Source organism: Pagrus major, chromosome 9 (assembly GCF_040436345.1).
Source record: "Pagrus major chromosome 9, Pma_NU_1.0".
In the NCBI taxonomy this organism is placed as follows: domain Eukaryota; kingdom Metazoa; phylum Chordata; class Actinopteri; order Spariformes; family Sparidae; genus Pagrus; species Pagrus major.
Genome location: NC_133223.1, coordinates 24444003 through 24471962, shown reverse-complemented (window position 1 = coordinate 24471962; position 27960 = coordinate 24444003). Strand labels below are relative to the sequence as shown.

The following is a 27960-nucleotide window of genomic DNA, read 5'->3' as shown; positions in this document are numbered from 1 at the left end:
GAGAACACTCCCTAAAATCGACCAACTGTTGCAGTTTTGGGGGGTTTTGGGGGTTTTACAGTAATCTCTTGATTTAGTTAGAGCAGCTTTTCTCCCCGCCTTGGTTTCAGCATTTACATTTATGACAGGTTTACAGTTCCTGGGGCTGTTGCTGGGTTTGAATGCTCGTCTTTCCCCTGCCAGCAAATAAATGTTTCACCCTTAATGTCAGGAGAGGCATGAGCAGAAATTGGCAGTCTTGTTTTCACACATCTGTTCTGATTGTGTAACAAATTCAATGAATCACGCTAAGTGTGGTAATGCCTCTCTGTGTGCGGTTGTGTGTGTGTGTGTGTGTGTGTGTGTGTCTGTGTGTGTGTGTGTGTGTGTGTGTGTGTGTGTGTGTGCACGTGTGTGTGTGTGCCCGCTCACAGACGACCACCAGCCAGGCCATCTTTCGCCTGCAGTCGGGAGTGTGCCAGCTCTTCAGGGACACCCTCACCAAAAAGGGCTTTGTGGAGATCCAGACCCCGAAAATCATATCAGGTACAAACACACTCATTGTGAGTTCTCAAGTGGGGCAGGATCAACGTGACACAAACACGTGTGTTAAATCAGTTTTTGATTAGACATTTCAGTAGCTTGTATCCATGTCACCGCCCACAGGTGTCCTGTGAGTCATCATGCGACAGTTGTAGGGTTGACTTCCTGTATGAGCTGTCCATGTCCAAGCTCAGTTGTTTCTCACGCAAGCAGTTTCAGTGAGTAACTGAGAGTTACTGAACCCAGACACAGTTGAGCACGTCTGACAAGAAGATGTTGGAAATAGTTTTATTGTTTTCCGACCTATCAGGATTTTAATCCAGCCCGTTGGGAATTCCGACGCATTGACCGACTCTCACATCAGCTCCTCTACTCTCACATTTTCACACAAAGCCCTTTTAATTTGACAGGCGAGGACTCCCTTAAGCTCGCACCCTAAAGACCTCATCCCACTTCACTGAAAGCAGGGAAAACTCGAACAGAAATCTTCTCACCGAAATTCAGAAGACACCATTGTTTTGAGCTCGTCTCTCTTATCCTGGAAATTAATTCTCAACATCAGGTGTGAGAGATTATTTGGTATTCCACATATACACAGTTTACCTTGCGAAAACCTTTCTACTCTTTAGCTGAAATTCATTCATTGTTTAAAGCCTTGAGAAAATGCTCGGTAAGCTGCATATGCAGTAAGTGGATAGGAACAGGACTCAATCTGATACCATCCAATTACAGTTATTTTGGATCAGAATAGATGAGTAAAGATTCTCTGTTTTTCTCACAACACAGTCTCATACACGTATCCCCAGCCTCCCACATGCCTCTCGGATTTGAACTGTGGCGAAAGCAAACACTCACACTTCCTCTTTTCTTCAAGAGCCAATGATATCCACTCAGCCTGGCATGATCTAAATTCAAAACTGCCGCTCTTTTTTATTTTGGCGGCACCTGCGAATCAACACTGTGCGTTTTTTGCAGAAACCGCATCTTCCTGTCTGCCAACACCCATCTTGCACGTACAGTGCACAGAATGTACCGTGTGAACACCCACCCTACTTTTGACGGCATGAGAACATCAGATAAATACCCTCTGACGTCTGTGTCAAATAGGGAACCGCGTATGTGTTATGTAAGGGTGACCTATCTTATATAATTCTGTTTTTGTTTTGTTTTGTTTTGAAAAACATGCCAGGGAACTATGTGTACTGTTTTTTGTTGGAGAACTGTTTCAAATCAATGATTTTTTATTGACTTTTGTCAGCAGTCTAAAAGTCTGTGGGACACTTCCTCTGGCCCGAAGCTGTCACGGAAATATTCTTCTTCTTTTTAAGGATTAGGAAACACATATTTACCTTTAACTACTTGCTGATAAGGATGTTGGCTCTTTATCAGTCATCATTAAAACACTTAATAATGCCTTATTGTCCATGACCATATTCTACAGCTGAGAGTTTCCACTCAATAAACTCCTACTTACTGCTTATTGATGATGAGAAAGGAAGTTGTTGTACATGAATTACAATGTCATGTGTTTATAGTGTCCTTATAGCTCTAAATTTCGTGTCACTAGTAGTTTGACTCTTATTAACCCACACACTAGTGAATTAGTCATGAGCAAGACCTCACTTGAGAATGGAGGACACATTCTGTGTTTAGAGTCAACACTACAGTTTTCTGTCTTGTCACTTAAAGTGGCAATAGTTTAGTTTAAGTTTTCTGCTTCAGCAAATCATGAAGTAAATGTTTTTTTGCACAGTGTAGTGGATATAGAATAATGAAACCATTAGCGTGTAGATTGGTTCCATGTAAACCTCGCCATCATTATGCAGTTTTGTCTGCCACAGGGGCTCGAAATCTCCCGGGGAAAAATGAAGGTTAACTGGCGATCCAGTCAGGTTGGCAGCCTGGCAACATTTCTGTCTGCTTTCACATTTCTATCACAGGCTAGATGATTGAATTAACCAAGTTTTGAAACGATCCAGTTGTCTTTGCAACGTCGGGGCTAACAATAATACCACTTGGAAACTCTAGTGGGGAAAAGTTGTCCATTGCCACTTAAGAACAGACCATATTTATGAAGTGTTATTAAGGAAGAATAACTATTCCTCTGGAACTACCACCTTATGAGGACCGTCCTGAGCCAAGCATATTAAGATTGTAATTCACGCACAGCAACTTCTGTACTTACTAGGAAGTCATCAAGGGAGAAATCTTAGCTAATGGCAGAGAATCCATCCATGCAGCATAAGGTATTAAATTATTAAAGCCAATATGCTATAATTAGAGAGGCTTTATGTAACAATCAGTAGGAATTTACATGTTTTAATCACTTTTTATTGGACGTATGGGAGCGGACTGTAACATGACATGAAAAAATGAGACCTTCCCCGTCTCTCGGTTGCCTTTAGACTTTTTCGTTTTTACTTCTAGTACGTACTACAGCTGCCCTCAAAAAGTAAATACAGTTGCATGCAGTATGTATACAATCTGGACATACTACTTCATCATGACAGTGCGCCTTGAAGTTTGATCATCTTGCTCCTATATCTCTCTCAGCCTTAGCACCAAATTTAATTTTTAGTACAAAGAACGTAATACTTACACTTAAATGTGCTTTCATCTGTCAATGCAGCGTTAGTCATTCTGTCAAATGTTTACGCTCTCACGGCTGTGTTTATATTTGCGTGGATTCATATTTCTCCCAGCATCCTTTTTAAAACCTCTCATCTTAGAAACTTCCACACGGGCTGAGATATTTCTGATTGGTTATGAAACAAATGCATCATATGATCATATGTCATTACACTTTCACACACTTGAAAGCACTACCATACAGGGAACCTTACTCATGCAGAGTCACGGGACATGTGGCTCCACTTTCAAACCCAACTTCGCTATTTCAGTATCAACCAGCTTCTCAGGCTCTGCACAGCAAAATTGATTCCCACCATGTTCATCTTGCTTTCTGAACATAGTACAACAGTGTTTCCTTTGGAGTCATCTTGGTTATGCAGAAAAATATGGTTGCATTCAATAATTAAACTCATCCAGCATTTAAAGTAGATTGTTTAAAAAAAACCCAAAAAACCAAACAACTTCCTTCAACAGTTAGCATTTCCATAGGTCGTATGTATTATTATCAGGTCAGGACGAGGAGTCTGAGTTTATAAAGTGAGAAACCTCAGTTCCGTACAAAGTGGACTCAGGTGTATTCGTCAAAAACCGTATCAACCCCCAGCAGTGAATGGTCATTTTGTGCCGCGGGGCAGTAAGCACCTCATTTTGTATCTAAATGTTTTCCCTGTTCACTTCCAGCTGCCAGTGAAGGCGGAGCGAACGTCTTCACAGTGTCCTACTTCAAAACCAGCGCCTACCTGGCCCAGTCCCCCCAGCTCTACAAGCAGATGTGCATCTGTGCTGACTTTGACAAGGTCTTCTGTGTGGGTCCAGGTAAGCCTGCCTCCCATCGGTCTCCTCACACATTTCATTCACTTATGGGAAATGGGAAATGGCAAAACGAGCGACTAGAGTCTCGTGGAAACTCTAGACCCTAATAACTGAGATGATGTTTTCAAAAAGGCGCCAAACTCATTTAGACAGTTAAATTTTAACAGACCTCCCTCTGTTGCTTTCACTGTGGTCAGAGCAGCTGTATAGCTTAGTGTGTTAGTGACACAAAGGGGCTTGTAAAGGACTTTATGGTGCTGTACTGGGTTTAAGAGACCCTGCAGCTCTTTAGGTAAGCAAACACTGCCACCATCTGATTGAAGAAATACAATATGAAACAAAATAACATGCAGAAATACAAAAACTTTCTTTTCAATTTGCTGCTTGTATCTGATTTAAGGTGATACACGATCTTTTCATCGAGATAGAATAAAACATTTGGGAGAAGAAAGCACATTCAGTATTCCACTGACCAGGTCGAGGTCTTTGTTTGCTTCGCTGTAGCTCCACCGGAGAAATCAAAGGGTGTAAGGTCATCACTGTTTCTAAAGCAACAATGTATTCACCGCTGTTGCCTTAGTTACGGTCATGCCCATTCAGCAACTGAGGAGAATAACCTCTCCTCGAAATTTCAGGGGGCCAGAAGTACTGCTAAAATGCTGCCTCCACAGCTATGGTGCCACCATCTGAAATCAACTAAAGAGGTGTGCTAGGGAACAACCAGGTGCAAACACAAGGCTGGTGTTAGCCACAGAGGAGCAGATGCTGTGTTAGTTATGTTTGGAGTTGTTTTCTGTTTTTCTTGGTTGTTTCTGTAAATGTATGCAAGGGTCAGATGTATAAAACTGTGTAGGCTCTAGGCTAAACTTCCGTGTGCATACAAAAGCAGAAATATGCGCGTGTGGATTTACAAACCCGAACATGTGCATGGTTGTGTTATACAAATCTCAGTCATTGTGAAATTGTGTGCATGTCCATGTGCCTGATTTCCACTTCATTCAGCCGTATGTGGATGTGGACACACCTTTAATCAGCTGTTCGCATGCATGTGGAAAGACCGCTCCACCTGTCTGAAGACCTGTAGATTAAAAAAAGACAAAGACAGAAGACGCCCGATTTCACATTAGTAAGGCCCGGAGCAGTCACTCTTGTGTGCAACCATAACGCACACCTCTGGATAATTATATGTTGATTACCGTTGCCGAAGAGGTTATGTTTTTTGCCCGTGTCCGTTGGTTGGTTTGTCAGCAGGATTACACAAAAACTACTAAACGGATTCCCACAATACTTGGATGGAGGATGGGTCCAAATTAACTTTTAGTGTGGATCCGGATAAAAGAGACAGATCCAGGATGTTTTCTCACCTTAGTTTTCATTGCAAGATTTCAACATTTTTATTTATTTCTCAGGGAATATTGCTCGGATCTTGATGGAAGGTGTCTGGTATCTATGAGTGGATACAGTCTGATGCAGATCTGAATAAAAATCCAGATCTATGGGATCTAAATATGTTTTATTTTATCTTGGATTTGGCTCAAATTAATTAAAGGGGATGGTTGGGCCATTCTAGTAATGTCATGAATTTATCATACTTATACATACAATACATATCATACTTTTGGCTTCACAATAAAGGATACCAACAGATAAACTTTTCCACTACATCCATTTTCTTCTTTTAGACATTGATATCAAATCTGCATCATTTCAGTTTTCAGGGCAGAGGACTCCAACACCCACCGTCACTTGACCGAGTTCGTGGGTCTGGATATTGAGATGGCCTTCAGCTACCATTACCACGAAGTGATCGAGTCCATCACCGACACCATGGTGCAGATCTTCAAGGGCCTGAGAGACAAGTGAGATTAAGATTCATTCAGTCGAGTTTTTGGGACTTTGACAATTCTCTTGATTTGTTATGCTCAAACTTTCTGTGAGTTAAGGTGAGCTAAAGTTGACTCATGCCACAGAGGCTCAAGTTTTGTTTTCCTGCATATCACAAGCAGTGAATTTTGACAGAATCAATTCCAGGGTTGGAAATTCAGCGGAGGGCAAAAAGTTTAAATATTGTATTTACAAGCAAAGCCATTTCTGCTGTTTTCAGCTGTGAATATTAAACACTGTCAGCCACTGCTGTGGGCTCTGTTGAAAGTCAGTGACTTCCACTCACTCTGCCTACAAGAAAATGTTATGATGTGGCTTTATTGCCTCCTAGTGGTGTGAATCAGTGCTGCAGGTGAACAGAGCTGTTACAGCAGAATGAATGGATTGAAGACAGCGGGGGGTTAACGCTCTTTTCAAGCATGGAACGCTCAATTTTTCTGGCCTCAAATACAGCAGTAGTTTTATTCACACTTTGATATAGATGTAGTTTTTCTCACCATTGTGAGCTGCTGAAGAACTAAGTAAGAAGGGTGCATAAATGATAGATCTTAAAACTAATACTTCATCTTCACAGCTTGTTTGCTGACCTCACGCAGTACAGAGGTGAGGCCTAACTGCTTGCGATACAGTCCGAGGTTGTAAAAGCCCCAATTTCATCATTAATTCTGATTATTATGACATAGAAGTCTACTTCCTGTTATACTGTGCGCCAAACTACTTACGAAAACCAAAGAAAATTGGCAAAGGCGAGCTTCTGTGCTCTAATGAATTTAGTTGGTGTAAATAAAAAAGGGAAATTTAGGGGATTTGGCTGATGACGTGAAATAGCTTGAGCATTTATTAAGAAGGGTAGAAGGGGCTTTACATGGGATGGACAGTTTCATGAAAACAAAAAACACCTTTTGATGAGACAATAATTAAATGTCTTGGGGAGGCACTGTTCCAGAGAAGGGTCATATTAGGTTTCATGCCAGACTAGGCGCAGATGACTGGTTTGACACTTTATTGTAAATGTCAGTGGTCACAAGTTGAAAACAAACAACAGACATCAAGTTCCTCTTTCTCAGCATAGTTTGACTGATGGACTTTTGTTCTCATGACTTTCCAGAGTGACGTTCCATGACGTCAATAATGTTGCATGTGCGTTTGAGCGCACGTCAGGCAAAAATGACTTTGCCTTTTGTGGACACCTGTTTGTTGTCTCATGTTGCTTTTAAAATATATGTTGTTGGAAGTCTTTCCCAGTATCACCTCCATTGATTCTAATTGTGATCTAGTAAGCATTGTCCCTTTTTATAATAATTATAAAAAACTTTATCTACTATAGTTATGACTTCCTTTACAATTTAAAAAAAGCACATTTAGAAGAAAAGCTTGTGTCCAAAGATTTCGATCTGGATAGCAAGTGCATTTGTTTTGATGGGGTGTGAAAGAAAGACACACCGCATGTTTAACAATTTCTTTTTCTTCTTCACACACAGCTGTTTTCAGGGGATGCGTGAGATAATATATTCGTTTGTGGCTATGTGAGATTAATGACTAATTTGTCGATGGTGAAAGAGAAAACTTTGTTTTTCGTGCTGTTCCTAGCACTCGGTTAGCCTACAGCTAACATTTGGATGTGTGAAGATAGTAATTTCGTTGAGAAAGCTGAAATTATCAGCATGCCCCGTTATGTTATGATATCGTTGGGCATTAAGTAAAATGACATAGAAAAAGCCAATCTTCTGATGGTCTTGTGTGCTTATGTAGGTCAAATAGGAGGCATCAGTATTAAATTGGACTGTTTCATAAACAGTTAATATGTCCTCGTAGTACAGTATCAGGTTGTATCTTTTCGCAATTATCAATAAAATCTGCCATTAGGTGTTTTTCACTACATCTACTCGCTCTGCTTGGTTCTGTTTATAATAACAGAGCATGTGTGCCAGAAGAGAGGATGTCTGAAATTCCTATATGGTACAAAACTGTAAGAAACTGTTTCAATACTAAAATGTTCTCCTACAGTTACTGACCAGTGTGGGCTTTGACCCTGGTCAGGTTAACTACTAAAGGCACAATTATCTGGCACTTGACTCTGTGTGGGTAGGAATCCTGAACCCTGCTGAGTTGGTTTTAATGAGTGTGTGTGTGTGCGTGTGTCTGCATCAGCTTCCAGACAGAGATCCAGACGGTGAATAAGCAGTTCCCCAGCGAGCCTTTCAAATTCCTGGAGCCCACTCTGAGGCTGGAGTACACCGAGGGCGTGGCCATGCTGCGCGAAGCCGGGGTGGAGATGGGTGACGAGGACGACCTCAGGTCAGAGCACATCGCACGCACTGTTTCTCACATCCCACTCATTCTGTCAGATGATTTCGTTTTATAAAAGCAGAAATAAATGCTGATGCGAGTTCAGAGAGGAAGTGAAACATAAGCAGACTTTTGATAGTCACGTAGTACTTTTGTTTGTCCTGTTCCTTTTAACTATTTACAGTACAGTTTAGAAATGCAAAGTAATAGTTTTTGGTCAGGCTGTTGGTATAAAACCACACAAATAGAATGAAATATCTAATAATATTAACAAACAGTGTGACAATAATATAAAGTTATCAGTCTTAAAGTTAATACCTTTTTGTTTTTTCTGTAGCACACCCAATGAAAAGCTGCTTGGCCGTCTTGTCAAGGAAAAGGTAGGTTCAACTGTGTTTCATTAATTTAAAGGTCCAGGGTGGAGGATTTAGGGGAAACTATCGGAAACAGAAATGAAGTCAGGGTTCTTAAAGGGGCTGGAAATCCTTGATAATGCTTGAATTTTAGTGTGGTTTTGTAAAGCGACGAAAAGTGGATTTTGTAATTCTTGAAATTGCATTACTTTCACAATAAATTGCTATCTGACTGAATCGTTTGCTTTTTATAGAAGATTTGAATCATCAAGTGTAAGGGGACAGTCCTGAATGCCAGACATGTGTTTATAACACAGGATACGTAAAGACTTCTTATATGCTTAGGACCTGGAAAACCTTAAAAATGCTTGAAAAGTGCTGGTGGTGGGACAGGTGTGGCAACCTTTTGAAATATAATAATAAGAATTAGGATTTCATTAGTTTATAATCACCTTGAACTAGGAATCTATGATAACGATGCCTTAGAATGAGCCTTTTAACTGACTGTTAAAAATTGTCAGGTGCAAATTTAAAGTCATAAAACAGCCTTTACATGATGGGCTGCAGCATTTAAATCACCACTCATCAGCTGTCGGCCTTCATCAGAGTGCTTCAAAAATTTTAAAGTTTTCCAATTATTAAATGACAACACCTGAGCCACAGTGAGCACCTCCAGAGCGTCTCAAGATGGAGTTAAAATGATAAAGATGACGGTTTATTTACAACTTCACAGAGCCTTCATTATCACTGCATACACTAAAAACTTCTGAGCAGCGTTGCCAAAGATAGAAACATCATTAGTGTCTTTAAAAAAAAAAAACAATTGACTTTTTGCATCGACTTTTGTTTTGTTCCTCAGTATGACACTGACTTCTACGTGCTGGATAAGTACCCACTGGCTGTTAGACCCTTCTACACCATGCCGGATCCAAACGACACCGTAAGTCTCTAATTAACTCATATACACATGCTACATAGTAATAAGTGCGCAGTAACAAATGTTATGTAAATGTTTGCAAATGAGTTTTGTGGTTGACCTCTGGTTAAACCTGCACTGAGGCCAGAGAGCAGCTGTCGACGAGCCAAAGACTCTCCAGCCTTCTGTCCTTTGCTCGATTGACTGGCTGATAAACGGCACAAAGGATTTTGTTGGGCAAATAAAGCTCCCTGCAGTGTGGTCATGATGAATTTAGCTGAAGTATTAATACCATTTTTATAGCATCATTAGCAGGGTCATGTAAATGCCACCATGCTGCTAATTTATGTGTCTTTTCAGTTGAGAATCTTGCCTGCATGACAAAAACTCCTTACTTGGCTGCTAGTACCAGATAAGGACAGATTCAGCTCAGCGGTTAAATACTTTTGCCATGGCATACCATGTTTTCGGCTGTATCTTGAGTTTTGCAGTCCTGCGTTGATCCAGACTGTGGCACTGGCAACTTGTAGTCCTTCTTTTAACTTTCATAACTTTATCTTTTTGTCTTTAGGTTTTGTCAGCTGGATTCTTGACCTCACAAGTAACATTTATTTTTTCTTTCGTCTAGAAATACTCCAACTCATACGACATGTTCATGAGGGGTGAGGAGATCCTGTCTGGAGCTCAGAGAATCCACGACGCTCAGCTGCTGACCGACCGGGCCAACCATCACCAGATTGGTAAGAGTATAGAGTGAATATACAGTAAGCTATGTTAAATTGGTATTGGTATCATGATTTTGTCTCCCTCTATCGGTGACTAGTTTGAATTACAACACCAGGAAATTTGTTCAATCGCTGGTTTGTGTATGTTGGTGAAAGGAAGCATAAAGGCATCACAAGTTTTTCACGGCTGAACGTATTTGTTTTCATTCTTCAGATCTGGAGAAGATCAAGTCGTACATCGACTCCTTCCGGTATGGAGCTCCCCCACATGGCGGTGGAGGCATTGGTAAGGAACCCACAGCAGACTTGTTTTCTTTTACTGACCACAGTAAACTGTTTTAAAAGGGTAGCATCACACAATACTGTATGTGAAAGGGTTAGTACAGGTGCAGGAAATCCTCAAAAAGACTTGAAGTTTAATTTGGTGTTTTCAAGTTTGTAAAGTGCTTGGATTTTGGATAAACTGCATAAATTCTAGCTGCACTTTTTTCATAATGAATTGTTTTATATTGGCTCAGCCGTGTAAAAATATGATGCCAAGTCTACAAACAGACATATGACACATTTTGTAAAATGAAATGTTTTTGTTTCTTCCGCCCATCTTGGAATGGAGGGATGTTAATGATTAATCAGGAATTGATTAATCCCCGTTAAGAATTTATCTGAGAGTCAGAGATGGGCACAAATAACAAAAACCATTTTGTCTGAAATTACAAATACTTGCTTGGCGTATAATATAAAATAACAAAATTATATTGTTACATTACACATTGTTATGTGTGTGATGTTGGGGACTAAAAGAAAATCTAAATTTCATTACGTATTTAAAAACAAAAAACAACTGACTCCTATTGCAGCCTGCTCTGACATTGCATCGAACATAGATCATGTCAGTGGTTTCAACAGTTTCCTAATAAAAAAAATTCCAACATATTTCATATATTATTAACCAATAATAGATTGTTAAGGCAGCCAACTATCAAATGTATGCATAAAGTTGCATCCCTAGTAAAATGCTATTATGACACATAATATGGGGTGTTTATGGCACAGTAACAACTGATTTAATGTGATGAAGTGAAATAACCCTTTTGATCATTTACCACAGGTGTAAGTTGCTGGAAAAGCTTGAAATGAGCCTGATGTGAATGTTTCCAGGTGTCTTATAGGTTTTTAATTGCAGAAATAAAGATCTGTTGATTGACTTGAGTTATCGTCCCTCCCAGGCCTGGAGAGAGTCTGCATGCTGTACCTGGGTCTCCATAACGTGCGTCAGACCTCCATGTTCCCACGTGACCCCAAGCGCCTGACACCTTGAACCTTCAACCTCACAGACAAACCCAGTCATCACTGGATTAACACACAGATTTTGGTGATGGGGAACAATACTAATCCACAATCCAGAGGAAGGGAGAAGGGTAGAGGAGCTAGTGCCACCCTGTGACTCTTAACGTGCCACTTTGATTAACCAATAAGACAAGAGAATGCAATAGTAAGGTGTACTTTATTGATTGGTGTACGTAGTTGTCTTACAGCAACAAATAACAAATGCATAAAAGAGAAAGAGGAGTTGGCCAGCGGTGTAAGGAAGTTGCTGTAAAGCTGCAGAGACTTAATGCATCATTTAATTAACGAGTCAGTGTTTGTCTAAGTTCTTTTCTATGGAGATGTTATAAAACTACCTTAATACAGTTCTTAGTCGCTCCTTATACCAGCACTGACTAAGGACTAATGGTTGCTGTCTATAACTGTAACTCCGGGTGTTTTGTATGTAATTAGAGGACTAAAGACAAACAATAAAAAAAATAATTCAAAAACAATTAAGAACTTGGTCTCCATGTTTGAATGATTTGTTGTGTCTGTAACATTTGATAGAAGTAATCATTCACAGCGTACTCTAACGGACACATGAAGCGTGCATGATTTACTAAAATATTACTTGCTGAAACAAAAAGGCAAGACAAAATATTAAATAACTTTACAAAGGGCAACGTTTTAGTTTCCCTCCTCGTTCACAGTTGTTCTAACTTAATTCACTGCCCTCCTTCAATCCAGTGCAAGAATAAATCAAAGTGCTCAAGTGTTACTGATGTAAAAAATAAACTTATATATGGTTAAATGAACCATTAGGTTGTTCCATTACCAGCTAGCAATGTTGGAATTGACACACGTGTACATGTAGCATTATCTTTTATGGAACAAAAAGACAATATCCTGAAAGTCCAAACTATTCAGTAGCAGCTCCACTGATTTGAAGGATGAAGAGGAAGATGTGAACAATGTCTATGTAGAGGGAGAGAGCTCCGTAGACGTACTCCTCCGGGCTGATGGCCAACTCCCGATTTCCAATAAGAAGCTGGGTGTTGTATACTAAAAACTAAAACACAGAGCAAAGTTCAGTCATCAGAAACAGAAGGAACATGGGTTTGTCTGCTTTTATTGTCTTTGAGTGGAGAATGGCGTTTCAAAGCTTCACAACAGCTGGACCATATAGTCTAATATAATGCCTATTAGCACACTAGTATTTGCTTATTAGCACGAAAAACAAAGTACAGATTGATCGACAGATGATCACCAGAGGTATTATGAGTCATTTTGAGGTCCCAAATTCCTTGGCAACATACCAAATACTTGTTGAGATATTTCACTCGAACCCAGAGCAAATGTAAAGCTCTAGGATGGACTGGCAAAAAGTCGAGGGACCACCAAGGTGAGTAAAGGAACAGTTCACCCAGAAATGAAAAAGAATTTGTTATTTTGTCCCAAATGTGGATGGAAAGTCAGGTGAAGTTTCACCACAAAACATTTGTGGAGCTTCACAGCAAAACAGCGTTGTGGCATTCTCCTAAACAATTGAAGTAGATGGGGACTTGTTTTAAAGGTGATGTGTAGTTTGGGAAAGAAGAGCAAGATCTTTTTTAAGCCTAAACAACCAAATAAACAAACTTTCTTCGTTCTGTGAAATGTTTTGTGGATTACAAAACTTCACTTGATATACTACCCGCATGAGTAGATAATGACTAAACTCTCATCTTTGAGTGGACTTATCCTTTAGTTTTTAGATATTTTACTGGATAAGTGAGAACAGTGGCCTACTAGTGTTGCTAATCTGAGGATCACCAAAGTTAGTTGGGATGCATCCTCTGGAAACAATGAATATCCACAAAATGTCCCAGCAGTCAAACAAAAAATTAAATAATTGGTCCAAATACTTGGACACAGTGACATTGCCATCCCTAGAGCTGTGCACAAATATCATAATTTAATTTAATGGGGAAACTGTAGTGAAATCGTGTTCGATATCCACAGAGAATAAACCCTCTCAATGCTGGACACTGACACACATTTCAACCACTCTCAGACCAAAGCATCAATTAACTACAAATGATATTGGATACAATTATTGGTAGATTACTGAGCACCTTCATGTTCCCAGGGTGATAAACCATTTTGGTTTGCACCAACATCAAGACAAACCTGATGGATTAAATGCTTCAGAAATGGCTAATTGAAGGCGTGTTATTAGGTCTCATGAACAACTGTTGTGTATTTTGGGAAGTAAGGATCATTATGTCCCTAGTTATTCGACAACAACCTTGTAATAACTTTTTTATTCAAGTTAGTAGACTCACCAGAGTGTAAACGATGGCTCCAATTGCAGCGTAGAGCATATGCAGCCAAGGGACCTGTTGATTGACAAAAGAAAGGCCTTTAAATGTGAACTCAGTCAAACAGATACACCCTACTGAGCTGCTACTCCTCACACAGAGGAACACCAGAAGAGAGAATAAATTAAAGAATTTGAGCAAGGAGTCCTCACGTATTGGAAGGAGAGCACGATGGCCGTTACAATCCCAACGATCATGAGTAAAACAGCGGCAATACAGAGAAATCCCCCGCAGGAGGTGAAGTCCACCTGTGATGAGAAACAAGTCATTAACAGGATGAAAGTGAAGTCGGTATGCTTTAAGCCACATGAAAGAGCAGTGGAGATCATTTGAAAGAGGATCAGAATAAGGTGAAATAAAAAATAAACTGAGGATGGATGTGACAGAAAAAATGTAACTGATTCATCTCAAGTTGCATCAGACAGACACGTTGGATTCACTTCTTATCCCGAAATGTCATAAATATTTAAAGGAACGCAGTGCCCCATTGTAATGTGAGACAAAGGCGTTCTTTTACACTGACAACAAAGACATCCTCTGACAAGCCACGGGCTGCTGAGCTACAGAGAGACACACTTTACATCTCTATCCATCTACCTTGGTTTGGAAGCAGAAGACTGTGACAGCTATACAAACTACTGCTGTTATTCCCATGGCGATGAAGATCGCTTTTGTGTCATAATAGCTGTAAAAAGACGGATACGGTGATTAAGACAAGAAAACATAAATTATCACAGGGTGTAATACACATTACATTAGCAAAATGTGCCGTGTTTGTGTGGTGTCAGGGCTGTCACGATATCAAATTTTCACTACGCAATTGTCGTGGCCTCAAGACATCAAGACAACGATATTATCATGATAAATGTAGAAAATTTGAAAAAATAAGACAATTATAATGCACTATGTAGTTTTAGAGAAGAAATGTAAACTCAGAATTTTAATATTTACAATGTTAATGAGGTAATTACACAAACTAGCTGCCAAAATTTGAGCCAAAAAACAAACCTCGAAATTGTTCCACACATGTAAGACAAGGCGAGAGTCTGCAAGATAGAAAAAAATGTGTCATGAATAAGTGTATTTGGACCTGGTGTTTTTCTTTCTTACTGCCTGTTGTACACTCTTAATTCTGCCGTATGGACCTGGTGCTCCATTAACAATATTGGCCTCACGCCCAGCAAGCAATACTTACAAATACTCCCAGAAGCAGGAAATTCCATGGGAAGCGCCTCCTGAACACAAATTGTGATGAATATTTAAAATGTAAACAAACAGCTTATGAATATTTAAATGACACATAACATTAAATGTGGTGAAACTATTTTCTAACTTAGTCTCACAGGCCGAGGACAGGCCGTGCTTACCTCGGCTCTTTGCAGCAGACGAGAATGCAGTAAACCACAAAATAAACCACACTATGGAGAGATAAATCACTAATAATTGTTACTATATATCACATTGCTATTATTCTTATAGCTGATTATGTTGATTTGTTCTTTATATGTTCTTTTTATTGATTTAATTGCACTACAAATATGATATTGTTTTCTAGAGTGTGACTCACAAAGATGCCCAGTAGATGCCAGGATATCTGATGACAAACTGCCTCACTGGGTCACTATGAAAGCACAGACATAAGGGATCACTGAGGAGTGGACACCCTCAATCGGATACATGAAGCAGTGGGATGACATATTAGACTGGGATGATGAACAGGGACACTTACACAAATGCAAAGACAGCAACAACTGAAAAGGTGACGGCAAGCTGTGCGGCTAAAATTAAGTAAACCTGCCCACAAACACAAAAGCAAGAAAAAGAAAATATTTCAGTGGCTGTAGATGGTATTAACAGTCATTAGCAATCTGAACAGGAAAATCACACAATAGGAATCCTTACCTTCCTAATGAAGGCATGCCGGATAGATGTGCTCTCCCACTGGGTGCTCAGAAAATCCTCCATCTCTCCTGCAGAATTGAGAACAGCAAAGTGGTCATTTACTCTTATCTAATCTAAATATATATTCAGCATATGATGAAATAAATTCCTGTATGTTTCCTCAGAACCTGGGTTGGTTGCAGGCACTCCGGCAGACAGAGTTGGTATTGTGGTCGGCAGCCCAGTCGGAGAAGAGCCAGGGGCTGCCCACATCCCAGCACGCGGGTAGACACCCTCCTGGCCCCAGTAGCCAGGCGGGCCGGGGAACATGCCGGGACTCGGGGTGTAAGATGGAGGTGGTGGAAGAGGGGAGCCATGTTGTGGCTGGTGGGGGTAGTTTCCATACTTAGGAACTTGCAGAGCTTCCTCGTAGGGTGGAGGATTATCAATTTTAGACGTCATGCTCTTGCCGGACCACCTTGAAGAGAAGATATGTGGTGAGCAGCTACGTTAGAATTAGAGTGTACATGTAGTAGTGGTGTGTCACATGGAATGTAACTCAGTACATTTTCTCAAGTACTGCACCAAAGTACATGTTTAAGGTACTTGTACTTAGGAAGCAAATATTGTACTTTGTGCTCACTACATATATTTTACTACTTTAGTGGCTAGGTATTTTGCAGATTGCTGGCTGCATCAGAGCAAAAGTGCATTTTTAATTGTATTTTTATTTATTTATTTATTTTGGCAATCAGATTTCAAAGGGAAAAAAACAGATTCACAGACAAACGATAACTGATCTGATAATCAGCCACGCTGATAATCACTAGACCCACAGTATACAGTATATATATACACGTAAATATATGTATAAATGAGTTTTACTACTTTACTTCGATACTTCAGCATATTTAATATCAGATACTTTTACTCAAGTACTATTTGTATGGGTGACTTTCACTTTTACCATAGTAATAATATTTTAACATGATATTTTTACTTTAACTAAATTATTACTTTTAGGTCAAGCCAAACAGACACAAGCAGAGACTTAGAAGTTAAAAAAAATAAATAAAAGAAAATGCAAAACACAAAATGTCACCATGAATAAATACAAAAAAAAAATGTAAAGTACATTTTAAAAAGGCTACATGACATAAAAGCAGTTAAATACAAATGTAAAATAGCACTAAAAGAAAGACATCACATAAGAGGAATTAGATACAGATAAAAAAGAATGAAAGAAAGAATAAAAGGACAGAAAGGCTGAAAAGTGTGAACATATATTACATAACCACCAACTATGTCTGGTCAGTATGTTATAGACCGTTATCCGATTCATTATTATGTGCCTTACATACCTTATGTATCTTTTCATTGTCTCAATATCACTAAATAAAATCTGGTTATTATATTTTGGTACAAAAACTACAACACAATTAAAACCACCGTGTAACAAAGGCAACAATATCAAGTTCTGTCTTCACTGTCTGCTGCAAGTAGTTATGTCTGTGTACCTCTGACAAATAAGACACCATATAAGATAACCTCATCATACTAGAAACTTCTAGGAGAACAATGGCACAAATGAGACCCTGAATGCTCATTATAGTCTGAACTGAAAATATACTTTCAAAGACAACAACACAAACGAACATGATCAAGAGAACAAAAGAAGAAATGTGACTTACCTGGTGGCTTGAGCCTAAGATGGGAGCCCTGTGTCCTTCAGTCCTTTCTCTCCTTGGGGATTTGCAGACTTGCACCAGGGGAGGATGTCATCTCTGTAACAGGATATGTTCAGTGAAACTCACACTGTCACTGTCTCAGAGAGCGTGGAGACTCCTCTTCTTTAAGCTCATATTTGAAATGATAAAAATAAGATTGGAAAAAAACAAACAAACAAACACAGGCTTGTGTGAAACTTTGTCCTACAAACATTAGTAAGATGATAGGTTAACACCTACTTCCAAGATGAGTTGGGTTTTTTTTAGCAGTTATCTGACAATGTTTTTTTTCCAAAGGCCTATAATATGTTTCCTTTAAGTTGTCCAACAGCCTTCTGTGTGTTGTCTCATTTTGAGCTTCAGTCTAATATTATTCAGTTGCCCACCAGGAACGCTGGGCGTCGCTAAATTATTTAGAAGTCAACCGAAGGCAGGCTCGATTCCAATATTGACGCAATATACAAATAATTAATCAAGGCGGGATTCATTTGTATGGATAGAGTGGATTATATTGGACACGCGCCTCAAAAATATAACTTTTAAATACGGATGTTGTTTTGCAGCCTTGAAATTAACTTTGAATGGGAATAAATTCGATCTTAAAATAATGTCTCAAACCGCATGATGAAGTTACAATTAGCACCTAAAAAACGTCCAAACATTTTTGTTTCGTTAGTTTCTGGTAATCACGTACAGGTAGGCTACTTTTTAACACATACGAGATAAGTTTCTTGAAGCACAATCACAATTTTCACAAAAACATTTCTTAACAAATAACACCGCTTTTTAATAATATATACTAATCATATATTCATTGATTAAATTAAATTAGATTAGATTAAATACAACTAGTACTAATTTGTTTTTTGTTTGTTGTTTTTTTAGCTCCCTCCTCGCTTCCGGGTTTGGCGTGACATGGAACACGTCATTACGTTCCGTTCAGAGGGGCTATGGCGCTTCCTGACTTGATGTTAACGCTTGTTGCCACCGCATCCTTCTTGTCTGTCTTGTATTTATGTGTTCGCTACAGACGGACAGGACAAGCGTTTTGGGGCAGATTTTTCAGTAAAATAATGGCCCGCACGGAGAAGCCGTTGTTCCGAATCGCGTGAGTATAAAATGGCCTTCCGTGATTAAAAACAAGACGATGTTGTCAACGCGCTGATTCTCGTTAGCGTAGCTTAGCAACAGCTAGCCAGTGCGGCTGTCCTCACCAAACTGCATTCAAATATGTTATAAATTGTTGTTGTTTTGTTAGTCCCCAAACGTGCTTCCCCTGAAACTGTAGTCATGAACATTTCCCGAACTTATAAAAGCCACTGTTCTATTCGGCGTACACGCAAACTACACATTTTAGCTTATTTGTTTATTTTAGGAGACGTTGTTGTGACATGCAAACCAACTAATTGTAGATGTTGAAGCTGTTTGATAATTAGTTCTGCATGGTGGAGCATTTTTGCCGAATCTAAAAATGGCTCCACACGACCTGCTTTTCCGCGGTATTTTAACTAGTGTTGTCATTAAGTATTTTTGCCGTATTTCACTTGAGTAGGCGTGACCCGCCTGTCTTTTTGAAAGATGGTGACTACAATGTGGGGTTAGCACTATCAGACCAGTGTGTCCTAGCCTTGTGAACTGTTTCTCAGGTACACACTGTACACAAGGACCAGGCTTGGCTACATGTACTACAAGAGGCAAATGAGGAAAGCCCGGGAACATTATCCTGCTGGACATTCCACAGCTCAGCCCATGGAGATCAATGGTATGTCTGGCTTTTACAGTTGACTGTCTTCAAACAGTGGTGCAATATGTAATTTGGTTATTGTGGGGAGTACTGAGTGCCATCCACAACAACAAGAAGGCCCTGTTGGTTGGGCTGAACAATGCATGGTGTTGCATGTGCTGCAGGATGTGCAAATGCTATAATTTTAAGACATCAGGTTCAGGTTACTGTAGTTGTACCCGTAGGTGGTTTGCATTTGAAGACAAGACATCCATCTCAACACTGACAATAGACAAACATGATAAAAGTACCCCTGGCTCCATTAATCAAGACTTTAAAAAGAAAATACAATTTAAGAAAAAAAATAAAATTAACAGCCACAAGAGTAAATAAAGATCGCTTCTTGGTTGCTATCAGACAACCTGGGAAGATCTGTTAATCCTAATCCACTGACAGCAGTCTTTGTCTAAATCAAAGGGTCTGATCTTGTGCTAACCAGATTTCCTTCTAGCACTCAGACTGATATTATTGGATTGGAAGCAAACACCAACTCCAACTTATTCTGCCCTCGGGAAAGACGTTCGACACCACCTGCATTTGGGAAAAAATGTAATCCTTATCGAGAGTGTGTGAAGACAAATTTTATCGGATCCGGCAACCCTTGTCTTAATACACTTTGATGTTGTCTATATTGGATCTGAGTTTATAATAATTCACTTTGTTCGACACCTTGGGTCTGTAAACATCATTATTATTTGTATATCTTAATACTACATGTCTTCTTCTACCGTTCTAAATGAAAAAGTTTAAAATTCAGTTACTTATTCATGACTCTTTCTCTGCCCACAGGTATCAAAATAATTCCCATCTCGGTACTGTCTGACAACTACAGCTATCTTGTAATAGACACAGCCTCCAGTGTTGCAGTTGTTGTAGACCCTGCAGACCCGCAAACAGTTCAGGTAAATGCCTCTTCTGTCAGTTGTGTGTGTGTGATATCTAGAAATCACTGAAAGGCCTTTTTTTGTTCTGTTCACTACAGCTCAAGCTATTGATTTTCAATAGCTGTGATTGTAGTGAATGAGCTTGTTTTGTAAATGCATTCTCGGTAGCATTCATTACAAGCACACAAGTAAAATGACTAATGCAGCTCAATGGGCTGTTGAATAAAATGCTGCTGAAGTGCTGTTTTTAAATGGTGATTGAGTGTTTTAACAGCACTTGAAATATTTCAGGCAGTCCTTGAGGAAGAGGGAGTGGCGTTAGAGGCAATCCTATGTACACACAAGCATTGGTGAGTGATCTAGTTTTATATATTCATATTGTTTCAATGCGTGGTTGTTTTTTCAGATTTTATGTAGAAAAACAAAAGGAGATGGGGCTAATTATATAAAGTGTGAAAGATGACATAATCTAAATATGTAATCTAAGGGAAACATCCACACTTAAAATGACATTTGCAGGTTAGTCATGCTCTCATATTTTAAAAGTTCACCATCCAGGCTTAAATTTGAAAAGGGAATATGTAATTAAAAATGCTTAGTCTAGGTTGAAGGCCAAAACAAATACGCAGTTTTCTAACGTGTCCACAATACTGACCAGCCTCTGCTTTCTGTTCCATTTACAGGGATCACAGTGGGGGTAACAAAGGGTTGAAAAGGCTTCACAGCTCATGCAGAGTTTATGGAAATGCAGCTGATAACATTCCTGGCCTCACACAGTAAGTCCTGGCTCGTACAGTATAGCACACTGCTTCCCACAGAGTCAGTCCGACTGTATTGAGTTCTGTGTTGATCCCTCTGTCAGCACTTGTAGCAGCTGACTTCACAGTAAATTATCATGGTATGTATAACTGTTCCGTTATGACTGGAGGGCTTGTGGCCCAAGAATTGAGGTCATCCGCAGGACTGGATTGTGTTTTCCAAATTGAAGAAAACTTGTTGTTTTCTTTAGGTCAGCAGGTACATTTTAATATTAAACTTGATTTAAAAAAAAAAAAAAAAGTTGTCTTATATTTTAGAGTTGCTGTACATATATCAGTTTTGTTTAGAATAAATCACTTTGCTCTAAGTTTAGCACTTGTGAATGTCCCTCTCCCCTTATTAACGGGCTGTTCTGGATTTACTTTTTTTGGTAGGACAGTTACATCAGAGCTGCTACATTGGCCACAAATTTTCAAGTTTCCTTTGTTTTGATTCTGTAACACATCACACACGCATCAAAAACTTTAAATCTTACATTCTCTTAATAGTACTTTCTTTTCTTTTCTGTGTACCCAGCCCTCTTTCCCACAAGGACTCCGTAACGGTTGGCCGAATGCACTTTAAGGCCCTCTTCACACCCGGACACACAGTGGGCCACATGATCTACCTCCTGGATGGCCGGGCGGTCGGCACCCCCTCCAGCCTCTTCTCTGGTGACCTGGTGTTCCTCTCAGGATGTGGTGAGTTATAAGAGAGTGGGATCCAGGGAAATGATCACGTAAAATAAAGGGTCTGAAAGCAAAATTTGCTTTTATGAAAAACACATAAAATACTGAACATCAGAGATTTCAGCTTCATTCGGAGATAATGAATTTGCTGGATTGAAAGTTTTAATGAAGAAAATCCTTTCTCTGTTGTGTGTTTTGTGTTTTGGTACAGTAATCCGTCAGGTCCGGTCCCTAGCAACACACTTCTCTGGCTGCGCTCTTTTTATACCGCAAACAAATAATTAATATACACCGGAGTGCAGGATGAGTCATCAACATTTTTTTAATGAATAACAAATGCAAAAATCCCATTTTAAAATACCTTTTTGCCACCGTTGGACTTGATACTGCCATATAAGTGACATATAGAGTGAGATGTGATAAAAAACAGTTAAACAGTGATTTTGACTTCATGGGGACTTTGAAAGTGTGAAGTCTGGCCCTCTAAATGCAGATTCAACAACTTCTAAAACTTGATACCCTATTTTGAACTAAGAATTATGAGTTGAGTAAAACTGGTTCTTGCTGTTTTCAGGGAGGATGTTTGAAGGCAACTCCACAACAATGCTGTCATCTCTGGACACAGTCGCCTCCTTAAGTGATGATACTCTGTTATGGCCCGGTAAGAAAATCTTCTTAGTTGTCAGAGACGAGTAGGTCAGTGTTTGTGTGATGTGGTTTCATGTCTGCACTTTGGCACACATACTGCTGCACAAATGCACTTTTTAATCTTTTTTACAAACTTTTATAAAGTGTTGTATGGGGACTTCTATAGAGTGTAAGCTATATAGTGTGTTGATGTGTGTGTGTGGGCCCGATTTTTAATTTCATGTCCACTGGCTATCCCTCAGGTCATGAGTATGCAGAGGACAACCTGCTGTTTGCTGCTGAGGTTGAGCCACGCAACGCTGCCAGGGAAAACAAATATCAGTGGGTGCTGCAGCAGCGAGGCCAGAAGCTGTGCACGGTGAGAATGATACATCCCCATTGTTATGCCTCTGTAGCACGCCATCCCAAAAAGGATTCATGTCGTCCAGCACCTGGGAAGAAGGGCTTATCACCCTCCTACAGTGTACGTGTCGCCACTGCCCGAGCGCTCGCTCTCCTCTCACATCGGCACTTCCAGGCTCGAGTCGAGTCACATCTCTAATACAGTTTGTAGAGGAGCAAAGGTTCACTGTTGAGAGAAGTGGCTATCCAGAATTTAGATGAGTTTTTATCTGCCATCTGTACAGCACGGCACTTTCCTACCCAAAACTCATTAAATGATCAACTGCATTATTTTGTCTGCATACGGCTGATTCGTGAACATGAACGTTTCATTTTGGGATGAACTTTTAATCTGATTTCAGAGTCAGTGTCTTTTTTTTTTCTTTTACATATTTTTAAATCCTAAACGTGACTTAAAAATCATGTCTTTCCAGATATTACTGAGTTGTTGTATTTCTAGACTTTAGCTTTACTTGCTGATATTTGATGGCACAACTATGCACTTTGACTGGACTGCTTGGTGATAGGCCTTTTGTATAATAGACAGTTTGACTTGTAGCACGAAAAGCACATATGTTGATAATAACATTAGTGGCTCTGTTCTATTCATTCGTCCCGGTAAGCCATGAGAGTGATTCAGCATGTTCAGTACCAGGACCCAGAAACAGAAGCAGCTGAATGGAAGTCAGCCATCATTCATTTTATTATTTACACATGTGCTTTCCCTTCAGCGACATGTGTCTGCTGTCAAGCATGCTAGAATCTAGAGAACTCTTTAGTTATATTCAACTATAGTGGTTCATCTGGCCTGCTGTGATACTACCTCAGCCTTGGCTTTTTGACATATCTACCATTGCTAGATTAGATATCCATTAGCTACATATTTGAATTTGCTTGGTGGGTTGCTCAGAGAGCTGAAATTCCTTCTAACTCTTAAATGCATTATTCTAGCTGCTTTTCACCTCTGTAATCCCGGGTTTGTCATCTGGATTTGAAATGATTTGCAATTTGTGGATAATGTCCAATTAAATGCATAAAATGGAAAGCTAAAAGGTGTTGTTGATTAGATGTTTTGCAACAGTTTGATTGGGGTCAGAAATGCAGAAGTGCAAAGCTGTGCTGGTTTAAGTTTGCAGGGAATCTCTTGTACCCACGACTCTGTTCAGCAAATGAAAGAATGCCATATGAGTCACTGTGGCCGCTAGAGAGAGACTCTTGCACATCAATTTTGAGGAGGGCTGCTTTTTGAAATGCCTTTTCCTTTGCAGAGTCCCTCCACTATCGGGGAAGAGAAGCAGTACAATCCTTTCCTGCGCAGCAACTCTCCAGAGCTCCATCTGGCCCTGGGCCTCCAGCAGTTTCAGGATGAAGACTGGACCCAATTCAGGGCCCGGGTACTGGAGGAGCTGCGAAAACGCAAAGACCTCTACAACAGGAGATAGTCCTGAGAACAAGAGAAGTTAGCTAATGAACAGTGGTTCGGAAGCAGTGATCTGCAGCAGTGGTACTGTATTAACGGCAAAATATTTTCACAGAGACCAGTTTTGTCAGTTTAGAGGGGCATTAAGTAATTTTTGACCTTTGTCTACCACTAGAAACATAGTCACATTGTCATTATTACATGATGCTAATTGATAAGCCTATTACCTCTCCACACACATATGTTATTCTAATTTTGTGTTTATAGACAGGACCATGCTCATTTTTTTCCTCTCTAACAAAGAGACTTAAACAATAACATAGGTTTGCATGAGTAGCATTCTGTTTTTATACTGTAGGTAGGTACAACCAGATTTCGGACTGTCGTGTGAAACAGGGTGGTTAAGGTTTGCACACTACATGGATAATATAGCATGTTAGGTACTGTGTTTTGTACTGCACAGCCTGGTTTGTTTTTCAGGCAACACATTGTTTTGATAGCCTATGATACTGGCTGTATTTGGTATGCTGGTTCCACTTTTACAGTGCTGCTGAAGAGTAATTAACTTCTCTGTGGAAGATGTGATTTTTGACTTGAGTATTTGATAATAATGTTTGATTTTGTTATTTTCAGCAATAAGGGTACAGTTAATTTAACAAATCACAAACATTATTTGCTGTAGGTACTGCTTTAAATACAGCACAATGTTTGGAAAAAAAAAAAAAAAAAAGAGTTTACACGAGACTTCCATGTGAATTTTTGCTGAATCTTGGAGCCAATTTTGTTTTAATTTAAAATAGACCAATGTGATCGGGCTGCTAGCCTGTTTTGTTTTTTCTAGGGCTGCACAATGAATCGAAATATAGTTGAAATCGCAATATGGCTAAGTGCAATATCCGAATCACAAAAAGCTGCAATTTTTTTTTTTGATAAAGGAAAGATGTATGACATGGCTTCCTAATGAAGTACTGTAGTGCTGCAGAGATGCCCTGGCCTCCAAATCTCCAGATGCACGAAAACATGTTTGTTTGCTTCAGATCCCAACAAATGTTACGTCATGATTTTTATTTTTGTGAAAATGAAAATTATGATGCAAAAAATGATCATTCCAACTAATCATGTATCATATCGCCACCGTAATATTTGTCAAAATAATCACAATATTATTATTTTTTTGGACCAAATCATGCAGCCCTAGTTATTTTACGAAGAAGCTTTATTAGAAAATTCACTCATGAAGCAACAAGAATTTATTTGAATCCGACAGCCCTTCTTTGTGCCTCTCAGCAAACTATTTTTGCCGAGCTTATTGTCCATGTTAAGCATTGTATTGTGTTGCACTTTGTGAACAGCAGCATTTGTGAAGGATTTATTGCATTGTAATGTATGAAACATGACTGAATGACTGTTGAAGGGACGTTTTCTTGTGTTTTAGCCTGTAGAATTACTCATAACTGCCAACAGTTATAATGAATATAATAAAATGTGCAGGGTGCTGTTGAATCAAGTAAACTGTAGCCATACACTACGAGTTCTGACTTTTGTTTGAAATGTGTGATATTTAAGATGAATTTATGATGATGGACGTAAATTTTAATTTCTTTCTAATATGAGAATACAGTGTGACCTTGACTGGTTCTCGCTTAAAATTTTCAGAGGCAATGCTTTTATAGCCAATTTGAAATCTATGGAAAGCAAAATTGTGCATATTTTTAATATGTTGGAGGATTTGTTATACTGTGACAATACAATGGATGAGAATGATTTCAGTATAATAAACTGTCTTCTTCCCATGCACATTTGAATATTTTAGTTTTCTTTGGGTATGTGTTTTGATGAAGGATGCGTAACGCAGCCTCTGTGGTAGAGATGGGCGAGGATGCAAAGAACGAAACCTTTAAACTTTGAGGAGATATGAGCGCTCCTCAGATTCCTCCGTAGCTCCTACAGAGGGGCTCGTACCAAAGCACCTTGTCCCCTGGTGATTGTTGACTAAAATGTTATTCTGTTTGTTTGATGCAGATTCGCGTCTCATTTGCATATGTTTGAGTTATGAATACCTCCACATGGGAGACTGTTTTACTTCAGGTTACGTTTTAATGAGGAAATATGAAAGTAAACTGCTTCATTAGAGCTGTGTATGTGTTATTTGTTGTCTTTACGAGCGTTCAAAACTGACAGCTGAGTTATTTTTCCCACTGCTTTAAGTTCCCTCAGCTCAAATAAGAGCATAACCTACTTTATGCACATATAGAAGATTCACTATGAAAGAAAAAGGTGAGCCGAACTTTCTGTCGACAAAACAGTATAACAACAAGCCCAAGGATTACAAATTATAGGATGGGGACGCTACATTGTGGGTCTCTTTTCTATAAATCACAGGAACACTAATGGAAGTAGAGTCAGTAATTTACTTGATATGATACGAAATAACCTTTGATGCACTTCATAAAGTCAGAAGCATTCTAACATTAGCTCAAAGGCTAACTCACAGGCTATCAATTCCTCCAAATAAATAAACCTTTTTTTAACGACCAGAAACTCAATCTAAGTACACTTTGCTGTCCTCCAGTCCCTGGGTATCATTTTTCCCATCTTATTTTATTACTGTAAAAACATTCGGGCCTTTCCCACCCAAGACATTTTGTGCACGTCACATTAGTAAAAGCACAGCTGTAAGTCATAAGTTTAATTATGGAACGGCTGAGTTACATTACGCTGCTTTGGGTCAGACACCTGTGCTCTTCCCACCAAGTGAAAATGTCTACCCATTAGGCCTACAGATGCATATTTTTAAATCAAATAATAATGAATAATTATACAGAGGATCAGACAAGTTTATCACTTGAGGATTGAAAATAAAAGTATTACATTCAGTGCATAATGCATTGTTTTTGTGTATTAAAAAGGCATAATAACAATGCTAAAAATTGATTATGATAATTATTTTACTTGAAGACAAAATTCAATAGCAATAGCATACATTAAACAATACCATTTTATATTTAATATTGTTATATGGTAAGTAGAATAGTATCTGTAGAAAATTTCACATCCACAAAGCCAAGTTCTCAAAGTCTCGCCCATCATCTGAACCCTTTAGAATGGAATTTAAGAAATACGTTCAGTGTATCCAAATGATAAACAATAAGAAATGTGTTGATACAGTCAGACATGAGATCTGATTATAGTACTTGCAGTCTCTGTTGAATTATTATTTTATATTATTATTGTTTTTTTAATTTGTATTTGGGGTTTATTTAATCTTTATTCATGTTCCCTATAATACATTTATCTTATATCATGGTACCTTGTTGAATTTAACATCTCACTAAGATAATAGCCATACACTATTTGCATGGTATGCTGTCACGATGCCTCTGTTCGTTGTTTCTGTATTGCTTTGAGACTCCACTACAGAAATGTGAAATAGTAATCAGTGAATAAAATGCCCATCCATCCATCCATCCATCCATCCATCCATCCATCCATCCATCCATCTATCCTTCCATCCATCCATCCATCCATCAATCCATCCATCCATCCATCCATCCATCCATCATCTTTATCTCTGCTTATCCGGGGTCGGGTTGCGGAGCTAGCAGGCTTAGATAGATTAGATGTGTGTGTATGTGTGAATAAAATGTATACAACAACAACAACAACAATAATAATACACTAACAAATAAAGAAAACCAACAAAAAAACAGTATGCAGAATAAAAAAAAGGACAGCAGGGATAAGGTGCATGTGTATATACTATCTATACATGTATGGACATGAGGCACATATATTATTACAGAATGTAAAGGCAAAACGGGTGTATTGTTGTTGTGCAAAGATAATAAGTGTAAAATACGGCAAAATAAGTGTAAAATAAAGAAATAAAAGTGATCAAGTGTACTGACTGATTGATTGGAGGTGCAGCAGCGATGGTGGCAGTGAGGT

The 27960-nt window shown here is 39.1% G+C and overlaps 3 protein-coding genes across 3 annotated transcripts in view; 2 read left to right on the top strand and 1 right to left on the bottom strand.

Annotated features, from left to right (window-relative positions):
- dars1 (aspartyl-tRNA synthetase 1) overlaps positions 1-11960 on the top strand; it is a 36840-nt gene extending 24880 nt beyond the window's left edge. The window contains exons 10-18 of the mRNA XM_073473430.1: positions 414-525; positions 3835-3969; positions 5678-5825; positions 8002-8148; positions 8477-8519; positions 9352-9432; positions 10037-10148; positions 10348-10419; positions 11360-11960. Of these exons, the coding sequence (XP_073329531.1) occupies positions 414-525; positions 3835-3969; positions 5678-5825; positions 8002-8148; positions 8477-8519; positions 9352-9432; positions 10037-10148; positions 10348-10419; positions 11360-11451 (942 nt within the window). The 3' untranslated portion in view covers positions 11452-11960. The remainder of the gene's footprint in view (positions 1-413; positions 526-3834; positions 3970-5677; positions 5826-8001; positions 8149-8476; positions 8520-9351; positions 9433-10036; positions 10149-10347; positions 10420-11359) is intronic.
- LOC141002206 (protein lifeguard 3-like) lies at positions 11621-17447 on the bottom strand. Its single transcript, XM_073473432.1, has 12 exons — positions 17374-17447; positions 15871-16160; positions 15704-15771; positions 15531-15595; positions 15369-15422; positions 15169-15219; positions 14997-15036; positions 14810-14847; positions 14399-14486; positions 13954-14049; positions 13766-13819; positions 11621-12510 (listed from the first exon to the last, which is right to left on the bottom strand). Exons 2-12 carry the CDS (start codon positions 16142-16144, stop codon positions 12361-12363), a joined length of 978 nt encoding a protein of 325 aa, XP_073329533.1. The 5' UTR covers positions 16145-16160; positions 17374-17447; the 3' UTR covers positions 11621-12360.
- Positions 17448-18359: 912 nt separating this feature from the next.
- pnkd (PNKD metallo-beta-lactamase domain containing) lies at positions 18360-25809 on the top strand. Its single transcript, XM_073474376.1, has 9 exons — positions 18360-18517; positions 19056-19171; positions 19982-20094; positions 20368-20426; positions 20760-20852; positions 21412-21575; positions 22138-22224; positions 22454-22569; positions 23861-25809. The coding sequence occupies exons 1-9, from the start codon at positions 18360-18362 to the stop codon at positions 24032-24034; spliced, it is 1080 nt and encodes a 359-aa protein (XP_073330477.1). The 3' UTR covers positions 24035-25809.
- Positions 25810-27960: the final 2151 nt, after the last annotated feature.